Genomic DNA, 14253 nt, shown 5'->3' with positions numbered 1-14253 from the left:
TTTAAATTTGGAGTGATTCAAGACATTTTGCACCTGTAAATTATATCGTTTTTTATATTGTGCTACAGTAAAGAGACCTTAATGAAATACTACAGCTAAACAGTCCATAATCAATTTGTATCAATTTACTCGGTTTGAAAATGAAAATAAAACGCAAGATCCATTTCGATAAATGAGGTTCTAAACGTCAAATTAACTTGGAAACAACTTTTAAACGACACATTTCATTTCCGCCACGCATTACCACTCATTTCCGTACCATTTTTGCCACGCAAGGACTTCACGTTTTTGCTCGCGATGTACGGCTGCTTGAAACCTGTCCGTGAGCCTTTGCGCTTCCTCTTTCTAGCCAGCGCCTGAGAATGGGTACGTTCTTTTTGGAGGCGCCGGTGTGACAATCTGTGCTCATCTTCAGCTTAACAGAGGGAATATGGTATTTAAAATGGGACAAACATTAAATAGAAATTTCCTGAACGTGTTTCTTTCGATATTGCACGGTTTTCATTGTTATTTCTTATTTTGTTGGGATGTTCTAAAATCTTTGTGGGCTGCTTACGTCTCAAGATGGCCGCTCGCTCGCATGAGTTTTCGGTTTAGAGAAGGATTTCTTGTGCTGTATATTATTTGGATATGGTTACCTCTTGGTGCACATATGAATTGATAGTCAGCTTGCAGTTTTTCGTGTAAATTGTGCAACAAGTTGTGTCGTCTGTGTTTTTGCAACTGTACCCCGAGCTGTTTGTCAGACTTGGTCTGGTTAGGGCCGCAGGTTTGCCATGCTTGAATTAAATGCGAGATCACAAGCTCGTAGCTATGATTTGAATATATGGCTAGATATTTACAGGTGAGGTAGGATGTAGCGTGCTAATGTGTTTGTATGGGGAGCAGAAATGTTTACGTACTAATGGGTGAAATTTGGCACGACGAGAAGCCAGAGAAACCGTAATGACCGGGTGAGCTAGCCTGCTGGAAATATAGCACGTAAAGTTCACTAACCTGTCCCGTATTTAGCAACCACTGATAGTGTGCTAGATAAGGGTGTAAGGGGTGAATGTTTATGTAAGGGTGAACTGAGTGTAAATGATGAATCTCTTTTTGAATCCGATGTAAACATGCGGATAATCACCTTGGAGAACTGAACACTCTACCGTATACGTTCTGCGTATTTGAACGAGGTGTTGTGCGGTTGTTTGACGGTCCATCTGCTCTGGTTCACAATCCACCAGGTATCTCCAGGGACAACTGGCACAAACGCCGCAAGACCGGTGGGAAAAGGAAGCCCTACCATAAGAAGAGAAAGTATGAACTGGGTCGCCCTCCCGCGAACACCAAGGTAAAGTGGGGGGAACACCACGTGTTCTACACGTTACAGATAGCACCAGCATTTGAATCGGTTAAGTCACGGGCAGTGTGGATGATGAAAACCGTACCTTAGGTAGGTTTTGTTTTGGCCGTTTTGGTCAATGCTTTGGGCCTACCAATGCTAGGACTTGTCATAGTTACACTGACACATTGCCGTGATGCACTGAAGCTCAAATATATGAAAGTTAATTGTTTTTCTATGTGTAAAAATTCTATGCTGAAGGATGCCAATAAAATCGTTTTGTAGTTAGCTATAACAGCAGCTCTGCCGTATGTAATTTTTAGGGGACTGAGCTTTCCTTGTATGTCTCTAATGTGCTGTTTATCTGGCATGTTCTGGTTAAGAGCTTCTGCTAAATCATTTAAAGTAGGGCTGCCTGTTCCTGGAGATCTACAGTCCTGTAGATTTTCATTTAAACCCTAAATTGACTCGCCTAATTAGAAGAAAGAGATTGTTAGGGTTGGAGTGAAAACCAACAGGAAAGTAGCTCTCTGGCAACGGTGTTGGGCAGCAGCCCTGTTTTGATGTAGATGGTAAAGCTTAAATATGATTTTAGTGGCTGTATTTCCAGAACACATCTTCGCCATGTGCCTTCTAACGCCGTGTGCTTTCCCCTCCTAGATCGGACCTCGCCGTATCCACACCGTGAGAGTCCGCGGTGGGAACAAGAAGTACCGTGCTCTGAGGCTCGACGTCGGAAACTTCTCCTGGGGTTCAGAATGTGAGTCTCAGAATCAGTGGGCTAGCGAGCTTGTATTTTAGTTGGTGACTGGTGGCCGTCCGTTTGGCTACTGGTGCTAAAACAAGCCTGGTAATTGTGCATGTGCCACAGGGCTACTTGCTTTGAGGAAATCTGAATGGCTGGTCTTTCAGTGATGATAACTTTGTCCAGTTCTGCTACTGAATTTAAGCGATGATATTTAAGACTCTGAGGAAGACTGGCAGATTTCTTAATGGCAACATGTAGAACAAAAGAGCAGCTTGTGGCCTTCTGTTGTGTAAATATAGTTTGTATGTTGAGTGCAAGTTCCCAGAGACCTGTAAATGTTTTGCTTAGGGTGATTTTATAGCAGGTTTCTGTGTAGTTAACAGGATGTGTTACTGAAGTGTGAGTGTTTGTTTGCAGGCTGCACTCGTAAGACCAGGGTCATTGATGTGGTGTACAATGCCTCCAACAATGAGCTGGTGCGAACGAAGACGCTGGTGAAGAACTGCATCGTCCTGGTGGACAGCACCCCGTACAGGCAGTGGTACGAGGCCCACTACGCAACTCCTCTCGGCCGCAAGAAGGGAGCCAAGCTGGTACGTCCAGAGGCTTTCGTCTTAAAATTTTATTTAAAAAAAAAAAAAAATTAAAATTATCTTGAGTCTTTCTGTGACGATAACTTTGTCCAGTTCTGCTACTGAATCTAAGCGATGAGATTTAAGACTCTGAGAAAGACTGAAGGTTTCATAACTCAGTGTTAAAGATGGGTGGGAAGTGTGTGTACATAAAATGGCTTGCATTTTTAAAAATCTGGGATGAAAATATACATTTAAGAAAAGGTTTTATTGTCCCGAAGCAATTCTGTTGGCTAGCGAGTTTGCACACGTCCATTGCGTCCAGGCCTAACTGCATATGTGGCTCATTTCAGACTCCTGAAGAGGAGGAGGTCCTGAATAAGAAAAGGTCGAAGAAGATCCAGAAGAAATTCGACGAACGCAAGAAGACCTGCAAGATCAGCACTCTTCTGGAAGAACAGTTCCAACAAGGAAAGCTGCTTGGTGAGTGCCTGCATCTCCTGAGAGATCCATCCAGTTCTCTGGCCTTAAATACTGAAATGTTTGTCCGGAATATTAATAGAAAGTACTTTAATGTTCGGGCTGGATAACTTAATCGAACCATTTAAACTGAAACTTACAATAAGCAAACTCTGTTTTGTGCCAAATTTGACTTGACCTCCCTATCAAGTCTTTCAGTCCAAGTGTGCTGGTATTGCTAATTCTCTGTACCTACTCAATGTTTTGTACATAAATTTTACTTAAAGAAAAAGCCCAGGTCACCCAGGAGTAATGTCAATCTCCTTTATACATTGTTTAGAAACTAATCTTCAAAATGTAGGCCATTTCATAAATGGCTTTGTTGACAAACATAAATCTGTAACTCTGCCATTCCACCTTAACACTTCAAGTCGTGGAAAATCAGAGGCTTATTTGATTGGGAACCCTGTCTTCAAGTGATGAAATCTTATCCAGTTCTGCTACTGAATCCTCTGCGATGAGCCTTTTGTGTTTCTGATGAAGACTGAGTGTTGCTCTAGTTTAGTCTTAAAGGGGGAAAGCATTAGGGACTGTCCCCCACTATCCGGTAACTCAGGAGCACTGGAGGCCACTATTGGCTACTAACTGAAGAGTAAAGGCTGTGATTAGTTTGTTTTAACACCGGTGCCCCCCCCCCCCCCCCCAGCCTGCATCGCCTCCAGGCCCGGGCAGTGTGGCCGAGCCGACGGGTACATCCTGGAAGGCAAGGAGCTGGAATTCTACCTGAGGAAGATCAAGGCCAAGAAAGGCAAATAAATGTATAGAGAAGTTTGATACAACGCCAATAAAAGCTGCAAAAATGCCCCCATTCCGTGCGTCCTGTCTCTTTATTATTATTATTATTATTATTATTATTTATGGGTGGGTTTTGGTGGAACCCGGAGCTGTGGTGAACAGCTCCGCACTGCTAAGTGACAGGTTGGCCCTTCCATTGGCCCTCCAGTCTCATTCCGGTGCTAGATCAACCTCAGTTTGCAGAAGGGCTGCGCTAGACTACTGGCTCCTCCCTTTCGAAGGCTGAGAACACACTGCGCAGAGTCGCTCATTAGCACATGCTAATGTTAGCGGTGAAGGTGATTGAAGAAGTGTTTTGGTTAAGGTGCGTATTTGATCAATAAAGTTTTTTAAAAATCTCTGTTGTGTTTAGTGTGTTCTTCAGTTGGGTGGTGGAAATCAGTAATTGAATGCTTGAAGTTCAGGGACGAGGGCTGTCGAGGAAGTAACTGGTATAATGGAATGGCTGTTTAATTTCCCAAAAAAATACAGAAAATTGAGCTTTATTTACTTTGTTCAGTTTTAAAATCACACTTACATTGAATGTGGAGGACTGAGAAGGTTGGGCAGCTGTATACCAGTGCTACCTCAACTGGTTATTGCCTCCAAGATCATATCTCAGGTACAGTAGCTCAGCCTGAAAGCCTTTGGAGGTAGGCTGTGTGCTGTATGTGTGTACATGTCATCTTCCACACATTGACACTCATTGTCACTAAGCTTGAGGCATTACACTTGTACTTAGGTTACAGGTTTATTTTATTTTTTTAGTATGCCACACTGCTGGTGTACAGTTGTAATGGCAGTTTCAACCTGTAGCATCAGCCGTTAAACTGATCGTAATGATTTAGAGATATTCTGAGGGGAAATGGTACCTTTTTCTCAGTGAAAGTAGTTTTTTGGCTGTTTTAGTGGTAGGTTCCATTGTAGGAGTCAATGGTGGTATCTGAAGCCTTTGCAGACATTGTATATTTATGCTTGATACATAAGTGATAGTAAATATTTATGGTCTAGATGAATGCATTCGTTTGCAGTACAGCTAGGCCTCTGGAAGTTGCTCCTCATGTTTCTGTTACAATCAAAGGTTATGGAACCAACCATTTCACCTAAACCTGTTTAGCTGACCCCAATGTTACATTAAACATAATTTACCCCAATAAGTGTCCAGTTCTGGCTATGTGCTTTGCTTTGTTCCAGCAGAATGAGAGTACACCGAGGCCTGTCGTTCTCTGGGTTTCTTTGGTTGTCGTTCACATCTTCCTCACTTCCTGGTCAGGAGTGATGCTGTCTCCACGGAGACGCAGGAGCTGTAGCCCCTGGCTTTCCAGGCCGTTGTTCTGGTGACCGGGTGCTGGGGAGCCGGGGACGGGGAAGTAGAGTTCCGTTTGGTCCTTTGGTGTTGGGGTCACGGGTGTCTCGACGGGCCGCAGGTGCAAGGAATCCTCGCTCCCCCTGTTTTGAGTGTAGCGCGGTATGTTAGCCCTGAGCCTCAAATACCAGCTTTTTCCCCCAAGTTCAGTGCCTTTGTATCTTTACATTCTGGAAAGCAGTAAATTAATCTTTCATGTTCTGTCACCACTCTGACCTCTGAGCTGTGACCTGAGTGGTTGGTGAGAGATCAGTGTTGCGTCCACATCTCATTCCATGGAGCAGATGGTTGGATTATTTATTGGAACTTGTGTACACAAGAAATGAATGACAGCTGAAGTCCTAATCGACTGCAGCACTGGAATGTCACTGTTGTGGGGATTTTAGATTCCCCCCCTTAATTATGCCTGCATGCTGTGCTCCTGAAGGGGATAAATGCCACTCCATGACTCTTTCCAAAGTAATTATATGCTCCAGTGAACAAATTACTGCTTTAATGAACAAATATAAACACCCCTCCCCAATTATGAATTGATAGGTATTTAAAATGCTGGTCTGGATTTCACCCATGACTGAGATTGAGTTTGCTAATGAGTCAATCATCGAAAAGCTCTTTAAGAAACGATCCTTATCCACGCATCCATTAGCGTTCGTTTATGCAGCTTCAGACTGTACGTTCTCCATTTTGTGTGGCTTTCCAGAATAGAAACAAGCATTGTGTTCATAAAAAACAATTTTACGTTATAAGACATGTTTTTACCAAGTGAACAAAATAACTGGACTGAGTGCAGTAAGGCTAGTGTAAATATTTAGTAGTTCGTAAATAACCTGCACCTTGACTGTATTTGTTGGTCCCGTGGCCTTGCTCAATTTCAAAGGGTTAAAGTCGATGTGGAGTTTACTCAAATCAAATTTTCCAACCCAATGTTATTTCAAAAGTATTCATGTTTTGCACGCAAGTAAAAGCAATCCTTCCGTGGTGAATTCACTGTGACGTCTCATTGGAGACATCGCTGTCCCAACTAAAGAATGCGTGATTTGCATTCACAAGCATCTTGTCAGTGCTGTGAGTAAAGCAGTAAGGGGTAAAAGGCGCTGGCTCTACCTCATGTCGTAGGTGGAGCCCATAAAAGGCTTTAGGGTCTCTGCGGCAGTGGCCAGGCTGTAGGGGATGGTGAAGCCTTCCTCCGTCCAGTACTTGTCCTTCTCGCTGGGGGGTAAATTCTGGTACATGTCGTCAACCGCCAACATGGACACCTGCCCCACCCCAAACAAGCACAACTTTCACATACAGTCTGACCGTTGAATGTACAAACATTGTACTGTAATGAAGCAGAACTCGTATGAAAATGGAATACACTGAAGATATATTGAGATAGAATATGTCAAGGTATTACAACGCCTGTAAAAAAATGTTTTGTAAAAATTTATCACCACTTACCTGGAAGTTTCGGTCAATCAGCTGGTTTGTTTCAAAATCGTCGTCATCCTCTCCAAAAGGATTAATGATCAGCTCTCCTACCTGTTGAAAAAATTAGACAATGCGCACCCCTTTTAAATAATAAAAACACAAACCAGGCTTTATTGCTGAGAATTAGGCGGGTGATGTAATGCACATCCTACCTTGAGCCAGCCGAAATAGAAGAAGAACTGCAGCAGGGTGAAGACAGGAACGTACATATCCAAATTGTGACCCTTGTACCCTTTAGTGGGGTTCAGGAACTGCCGTCCAATGAGGCAGGAGGTGAAGAAGGAGTAGACGGCGAGCGTCACCACCTGCAGTCGACATGACCGGTTGGTTATGATGAGTCACAAGGGGGGGGGGGTACCTATTTGTTGATTTGAGATTAAACCACATTAAATAAAAAATTTGAATGAACAATTTTCTGTTTATGAAGCATTTAGGAGTTTAGGAACAATGGCAACAGTTGCCCTGTCCAATCCCTCTCCCATAATGAGATAATTCAAATCAGTTAAAAACACAAAACGTAATTTTTAAACCCACTTCTAATTAAGGACAGCACATTTTGTGTTACTTTCAGCGCAGTCTTGAAAAGTTTGCATGTATTTGTGACACAAAAGTAGTAACTCTGACACAAAGTGTGTTGAAAGTAACACAAAAAATGTGTTGGAAATTAACATATCCTTTTTGAGAGTGAAGGTTTCTATTTAAAATAAGTAGAAGCTCTACTGTACCTGCGTGTACACGAGCGGGATACTAATCCAGTCGTAATGGAAGAGCATACTGCACTTGCCTCTGTAGTTATTGAGTTCCTGAGGGAAATGAAGGAAGCAGACACAGCAATGTAGGATATTTCAACAAAATCACAAATGATGAAGTCACAAACAATGTTTCCTTTCAAGTGTTACAGTGAATTCGACCAACGGTCCAGCTTATGTGTGAAAACACTGAAGACAGGCTTTCAAAATGGAATGCTGTATTACAATTTTTTTTTCTTCAAATTTACTGTTTACACAAAATGGCTACCGTCGGATGCTAGTGAATGAGGGGATGACTGACTCACGTCCATGAGCAGTCTCAGGGCTATGTCATCCCGCACACGCCCCTCCTTGCGCGCCTGGGCTGCCAGGTTCGAAAACCACGTCAGCGGCATCCAGTATTTGTTGAAGTCCGAATACAAATGATCCAGTTTCTTATGTTCTTCTCGGGTCATAAAGCCTGTGTGCCAAAAAAAAAATGTAGATGTGGCCACGATTTTACTAACTGTACCCAAGCAAGAAAGGCGCACAGATTATAGTGCGTATTTAAGAACTTCCACAGGCCCCATTGGATTGAGGAAAGGAATTAACACAATCTGTGAAAAGTTTATTCAAATGAATTAGATATGTGAATAAATATTTGGACAAATAATACAGACTGGCCAGATGTTTTGTTAAAATGGCAAAATTTATAGTAGGCATATTTTCTTTTTCAGTTGTGTCCTGCATATAAATAATTATACCATGTTGTCAACCCATCTGTATGTGGTGATGACTAATCTGTTCACTTAGCAAATCCTTTATCCAGAGCTACTAGTATGTCTTACATTTGAAAAACAAAAAGCAATTATAGCATGACATTTGCTGAAACAGTTCGGTAAATGTGTCATGCAAAAGGTCCGATTCTCTAACCACTCCAACAAATTCCACTCTCTGGCAATTCCAAAAACTTCACCGCAAACATACTATAATGTTCATCATAAGGTAGCGGCTAATCCCTGTAATCACCTGCTTCCACGACGTCGTCCAGGGTCTGGAAACGCCTGCGGACGCGCGTGCTGATGGAGCGGAGGATGAGGACGGAGGACAGGTTGGCGTATCTCATCAGCGTGCGGCGCAGCAGGCGACCCCGCTCGTCCGTCCCGTGGACGTTCCCGGACACCACCATCATCAGGTTGTCCGGCAGCGGGAAGCTGGTGTACTGACCCCACCAGCGGTTAAAGGCCAGGGTCACATAGAATCCTGAAATGAACGTATAGAAATCATTAGCTGGAGCAGCTGTGTAAATAACTACTGCGAAATAATGTAGGTAGATGCAGCATGATGTTTGCCTAATTATTTTCCAGAACAGTTGTGTAATTTGCAGCAAAGGACATCCATCGACAACCCAGATGAGCGTTAGTTATGCCTTACCTAGCACGAACGACACGGGAATAAGATTGGTGAACTGGTCACAGTAAATGGCTGTCTGCTCAAACAATTCCTGCTGTTTCGGGGTCAGAAAGAATCTGCAGGATTCACAGAAAAAGAAACCGAGCACTACGTTAATGTATCTTCATAAAGCAAGTTTAAACCATTTTTTTGTAAATAATGTTGTAACAGGAGCACAAACAGATTGCTCCTGTAATATAATCGGACTGCACCTGTACATAATACTGAAGAAACAGTACAGCCCGCTGAAGAACAGGAACTCCTTGTAGAGCAGCTTGTAGATGCTTCCCTTCCACCTGAACAGCAGCTTCGAGAAGCCACCGAACCGGGCATTTGCCACCTCGAGTGTGTAGGAGACGGTCATAGCTCACAACAGCACGTGCAGTGTAAAGAGCAGAAAATATCTGCCAAGGAGAACACAAAAAAGTTTTTAAATGTCCCTGTACACAAACTGCCCATTGAGTACAAATTGCTTTACAAAATGTAATCCAAGTTACTTTTATGAAATCACACAAAACATGGAGATGGTTTGGTGACTATCGGCTCTCAATACTCAATCCATTTAATGTGCACCTCCACCTTTTCGATCTCGATGAAAATCATTGAAGATTTGCCACAGCATGATTCCTCTTATTTGAGTGACGGCTGGCTGATCACCATGGATATTGCATCTCTTATTTTGGGTGAACAAGTTGTGATGTTCCAAAGATCTTTCCCACAGATGTCAGAGGAAGAGAGCTCACCCAGAACAGAAGGTGCTGTGGGTCCTATGATGTCATTCCTCTTACCTGCAAGGCTGCTGTCCACCTCTCCGTCTCCTCTCTCTGTTTCTCAGGCCTGAGAAAGGGAACTCTTTCTACCCTTCTCCTTTTATCTCTCCCCTTTTTATTTCCCTCTCACTCACTCCCTGTCCTCCATCAGTCTAATTTATGGTCTCGGATCACTCAGGTGTTGTAAAAAAAAATTTCATCCACAGTTGATGTCTACTGGGTTTGTGAAACCTCTGTCCATAACCTCAAAGGGCATGTTGGTCTTGAACATTGGTGAAAATGAACAGTGGTAGGAGGAGGTTTCAGTTATGGTTCTGGAACATTGGTGACTTAGAGGCTGGAATAAACTTTTTAATGGATTTTGAAATGGCGAAGGCAAAATCAAGTGATTATATTATATTGTATATTAGTTTGATTATCATGTTTTAGTTTCATGAACTGTTAAACAATATGAATCTAAAACAAGTGAGAGGTGCTTGCATTATTGTTGTCATAAAAATGTGGGTTGTCATCTTATTGTGGAAGTTCCCAACAAGATTCATTTTTAACATTTGACAGTGAATATTTAAATTCAGACTTATACAAATGAGTATGCATTTTATTTTAACAATAAAATAGTTGCACTTTTGACCCTGATTTCCCCCCTTGTCTTTCAGCTTGGAAAAGCCAGTTCTAAACTGTAATCACATTTTATAATTATAACCTGCATCAGTGGCAGAGTGCAGATTAGCAGGTATGAATCCTCTCGAACATCACAATAAACAATCTGCACATTACACTGAATAAGTACACTGGATTAAACTGCTTATTTATATCTTTACAAATGCTGTGGCTTTGGGGGGGAAAAAAACTATTAAGACAGGATTCCAAAAATGAAAATGTGTAAATGAGAATAGAGGCTCTTGCCACGATGCAGTTACTGGGTGAAGTGTCAGGATTCCGATGGGAATACTTCCCCTTTTGTTAAAGCTGACGGGAGAGCCCATGTTTACAGTGTGTACCGTCAACTTTCTCACCAGACCCAAGCTAATTTGGGCTCTGCTTAGAGGCATGATGTATTGATCCTGGGTTGTATAACCCCACGCTGTTAGACACAGACTGACGTGTGTGTGAGACTCCATTATGGCTCTGGCAGCACTGGTCACGTGATAGCACATGCGATCCACCTCATTTCTGATAAGGGTGGAGAGGCTGTTCATGGTTCACTAGTCTTCCCCATTAATAGGATAATTTCTGACAAAATTCATTTTAAGAGATGGCCTGAGTTGACAAAGTGAGTGAATCCCCCCCAAAAAAAGACAAAAAACCCCAAAACATTTATTGGTTCTCTTTCATCACATTGTTATCCAATGACGCACAATAGGATGATGTCATACCCGGCTTCATGTTTCATGTCACTCGGTAGTTTTTACATTTCTGAGTAATATTATAGACATTTTGGTTCATATTTAGGTATAGCGTATTATCCTTATGCTCGGTAATAGTGTACATTTTTTGTTAGGGATTGGGTTCCATCACAGCGGTTTTTTTTAAAATTAGATAACTATTAACTGTCAAAAAGCTATGCAGCGTTGATTGTAGGCCTACTTTAGGTTTGAGGAAGTAGCAGACTGTTACGACTGCTATATGTCAAACTGTCACTTTTCATGGAATTTTAAGAGGTATTTATTATCTCTTAAATGAAAATAAATAGTTGTAATTCACAGCAATCACAAGCATTAGCTGAGCCCTGGAACTGCAGGAATGGAGAAGTTTTAGCTTTTCTTTTTACAATCAATAAATAGCACAGATTCTATGTACAGCAGTTGTATACTTGTCAGTTTACACTAGTTAGTTTGAATGTCTGCTAAGATTCCGTTCCTTGTTTTTAACATTGGTTTGTTTGAATGCCCACCTTATGCTCAGGTAATACATTTTATCCCCATCAGATCATCTTGACACTCCAGATTCATGTAATGCTACTACATGTGAATCTGTGAAATAAATAAATAAATTAATTGGCCATTACGTCATACTGTTTATCAAAGAAGAGGTCAGGCCTGTAAAGAATCTGCATGGCAAAATTATATTCCCCTTATTTAACAGGAATGTATTCTTGTCAGTGTTGTTTCACAAAATGAACACTAGGGGGCTCTGAAGCTCAAACTTGGTTTCCTCCGAAGATTCAGGAAACCCCAAACTCTGCCCAGTTCCGTTCATTTAGGGGACAGATCCTCGTCATGTTTTTCTACTGCTCACACAGCACGGGAGCGTTGATTCTCTGTGCCCGATCAATAGTGATAAACGCACCTTTTCATATGTAGTGCATTCAAGTGCTTGCATCTGTTTATATAATCTTAAATGCAGACTTCACGAGCAGCAGTTTATTTTGGCATCCTGCGTGGAATATTGTGACAGAGTCAACAGAGCTTTCCTGGCTCTCACAAAACATTCTTACAAAGTTACAGTAAAATTATGCGCCAACAGGGATACATTTGACATTGTCCTAACTAGCATAATAACATCCTAATGTAAATGCCAAATTTAATAATGCAATAAATCAGGCTCATTCACAGCCTTCTCCTGCGGGACAGAGCACAGCACACGGAAGTCACTCGGCTGTCTCTGTTATCTCCTGTCAAACTCCCATAATTCTCTTCACTTCTCGCCTCGGACCAGGTAAAGTCCACCGGTCGCCCCTGTGCCATTTTGGCAGGTGGATGCTGCCGGTCAGACTGTGTGCAGCGATGGGAAAGTGCATTCTGAGAGAGGCCCTTTATGGGAGGACAGAGGTGGCACAGAGAGAGGGACTGGCGAGCCCTCGGATCACCGTTACAGGGGAACAATGGCGGGTTTTCATGGGAACGCTCGGGGCCAGTGAGCCTGTACCAGCTCAAAATGGACAGGGCACCGGTACAGTCAGCTAATCCAGATCTAATGGCGACAGGCCCCCTTCCCCCTCTCACTGTACTACCATGTAGATACCAAGTGGCCAGAACAGGTATTTGAGACTTGATTAAGTGCCGTATGGTTGTTTTAAAAAGTCATTTTAAACCGGTTAACCCAGTGGCTCCCAAAGTGGGGGTAAGCAGAGAGGGTTGAGCGTGTGTGTGTGTGTGTGTGTGTGTGTGTGTGTGTGTGTGTTCATTATGTTTAAATCCTGCCAGTCCTCTGTGTGCATCTGCTTCAGTGCCTGACGTGCCCAACACAAGCTCAAGCCAAGTTCAGTGTCTCTACAGCCTCACAGACTCACACTTCCCCTGTGATCAGAAAGCTGCGAGAACCAGTTCCTGTGCTGAAGTAAACCAATGCCATAATTACCAACTTTCACATGGGACAAAGTCAGAGCTCTGTTTCTCTTCCGAGTCATCGCAAAGCTTGAGCAGCCTGTTCTCAGGGAATATGCCTATAGGATGGCGATTGATGCGCGTTTCCTATGAATAATCTTTTCTGTCTCACAACTATAACTGCTGTTTACTATACTGGAATGGGTCAGTCCCATTACTGATGATTGTTATCACATCAATAACAATGAGATTTATCATCATCCTGAAATCATGTCACAGTACAGTTTTATTAAACCAGACAATTCCTAATGCAGTAAACAGATATTTATTTATCACTCTATACATTTACAAAGCAATACAAATAACTCATTCTAAAAATATGACATAAAAAAATGTCCGTTCCTTCAGAAAATAGTAGTCGGTCACATAGGTTTGTCATGTACTTTAACGACAGTCTTTAAATTCTGCATAATCAAGGCATCATCCACAATGCAAATCATTTCCATTCATTAGTGACAACAACAGAATTTGAATAGCTCAGGTTGACTAGTTCTCTCTTTAATAGCTTTTTAATGTTGAGGGTGACGTTGTTGAAACACATCTTGTTATAACACTGCTGTGGAATATTATCAAGGCTGTGAGGCTTGCAGCATATTTACTGATGTAAGAACTGAAAGGTCCAACTTCCGAACCATATGGAAATATGGGGCCACACACGACCTATAACTACAGAGCGCTTACAGTCCTTCATAGATACTCTATGTAAGGAAAGTAACCTTTTCTTACACAGCAACTTTAAAAAAAAGTTGTATTTTACAGTTTGTCTTACAACACATTAAAACTTTCAGGTGTATGCTGAGATGCAAATATGCAGCATTCAGAGCAAGATCATCTATGGAAAACAAAGAATGACGAGCACAATGGGACCCTGTGTGAAACAATGTGGCTGGGTTATTTTTAAAGTACAGGAACTTCCACACCTTTTCCTCAGAGTCAAATTAGCTAGCAAGCTGGCCTGAACGCTGCTTAGTGCTCTCTGCAGTGCTCTGCCCAAGGGCACTGCCAACGAGCGGTCAGCACCAGGCTCTGAGGAGGTCACGGTATGTGTGTGTGTGTGTGTGTGTGTGTGCGTGTGTGTGCATGTTTGTGTGTGTGTCAGTGTGTGTGTGTTTGTGTGAGAAATGTGTGCGTGTATGTTTGTGTGTGTGTCTGGTGGGGGTGGGGGGGGCGTTATAGAGGTGTTGAGAGATACAGGTGGGTTTGT

At 42.4% G+C, this 14253-nt stretch overlaps 2 protein-coding genes and 6 non-coding genes across 8 annotated transcripts; 7 read left to right on the top strand and 1 right to left on the bottom strand.

Annotated features, from left to right (window-relative positions):
- The first annotated feature begins 314 nt into the window (after positions 1 to 314).
- Positions 315 to 3971, top strand: LOC118230712 (40S ribosomal protein S8). The gene is made up of 6 exons (XM_035423976.1): positions 315 to 366; positions 1227 to 1333; positions 1985 to 2084; positions 2490 to 2665; positions 2998 to 3127; positions 3810 to 3971. The coding sequence occupies exons 1-6, from the start codon at positions 363 to 365 to the stop codon at positions 3917 to 3919; spliced, it is 627 nt and encodes a 208-aa protein (XP_035279867.1). The 5' UTR covers positions 315 to 362; the 3' UTR covers positions 3920 to 3971.
- LOC118230900 lies at positions 1408 to 1514 on the top strand. The gene has a single exon (XR_004765947.1). It is a non-coding gene; the product is annotated as a small nucleolar RNA SNORD46 (small nucleolar RNA).
- Positions 2231 to 2300, top strand: LOC118230897. Its single transcript, XR_004765944.1, has one exon. It is a non-coding gene; the product is annotated as a small nucleolar RNA SNORD38 (small nucleolar RNA).
- Positions 2734 to 2802, top strand: LOC118230898. Its single transcript, XR_004765945.1, has one exon. It is a non-coding gene; the product is annotated as a small nucleolar RNA SNORD38 (small nucleolar RNA).
- On the top strand, positions 3574 to 3646 carry LOC118230899. Its single transcript, XR_004765946.1, has one exon. It is a non-coding gene; the product is annotated as a small nucleolar RNA SNORD38 (small nucleolar RNA).
- Positions 3972 to 4062: 91 nt separating the features above from the next.
- On the top strand, positions 4063 to 4192 carry LOC118230916. Its single transcript, XR_004765962.1, has one exon. It is a non-coding gene; the product is annotated as a small nucleolar RNA SNORA35 (small nucleolar RNA).
- Positions 4193 to 4483: 291 nt separating this feature from the next.
- LOC118230920 lies at positions 4484 to 4611 on the top strand. The gene has a single exon (XR_004765966.1). It is a non-coding gene; the product is annotated as a small nucleolar RNA SNORA47 (small nucleolar RNA).
- Positions 4612 to 4696: 85 nt separating this feature from the next.
- On the bottom strand, positions 4697 to 9317 carry best4 (bestrophin 4). The gene is made up of 9 exons (XM_035423975.1): positions 9166 to 9317; positions 8936 to 9030; positions 8531 to 8764; positions 7828 to 7982; positions 7499 to 7576; positions 6926 to 7078; positions 6744 to 6824; positions 6408 to 6559; positions 4697 to 5386 (listed from the first exon to the last, which is right to left on the bottom strand). Exons 1-9 carry the CDS (start codon positions 9315 to 9317, stop codon positions 5185 to 5187), a joined length of 1302 nt encoding a protein of 433 aa, XP_035279866.1. The 3' UTR covers positions 4697 to 5184.
- Positions 9318 to 14253: the final 4936 nt, after the last annotated feature.

Source organism: Anguilla anguilla, chromosome 6, assembly GCF_013347855.1.
Source record: "Anguilla anguilla isolate fAngAng1 chromosome 6, fAngAng1.pri, whole genome shotgun sequence".
Taxonomy (NCBI): Eukaryota; Metazoa; Chordata; class Actinopteri; order Anguilliformes; family Anguillidae; genus Anguilla; species Anguilla anguilla.
The sequence above is the reverse complement of the archived record's forward strand: the minus strand, read 5'-3'. Positions and strand labels throughout refer to the sequence as shown.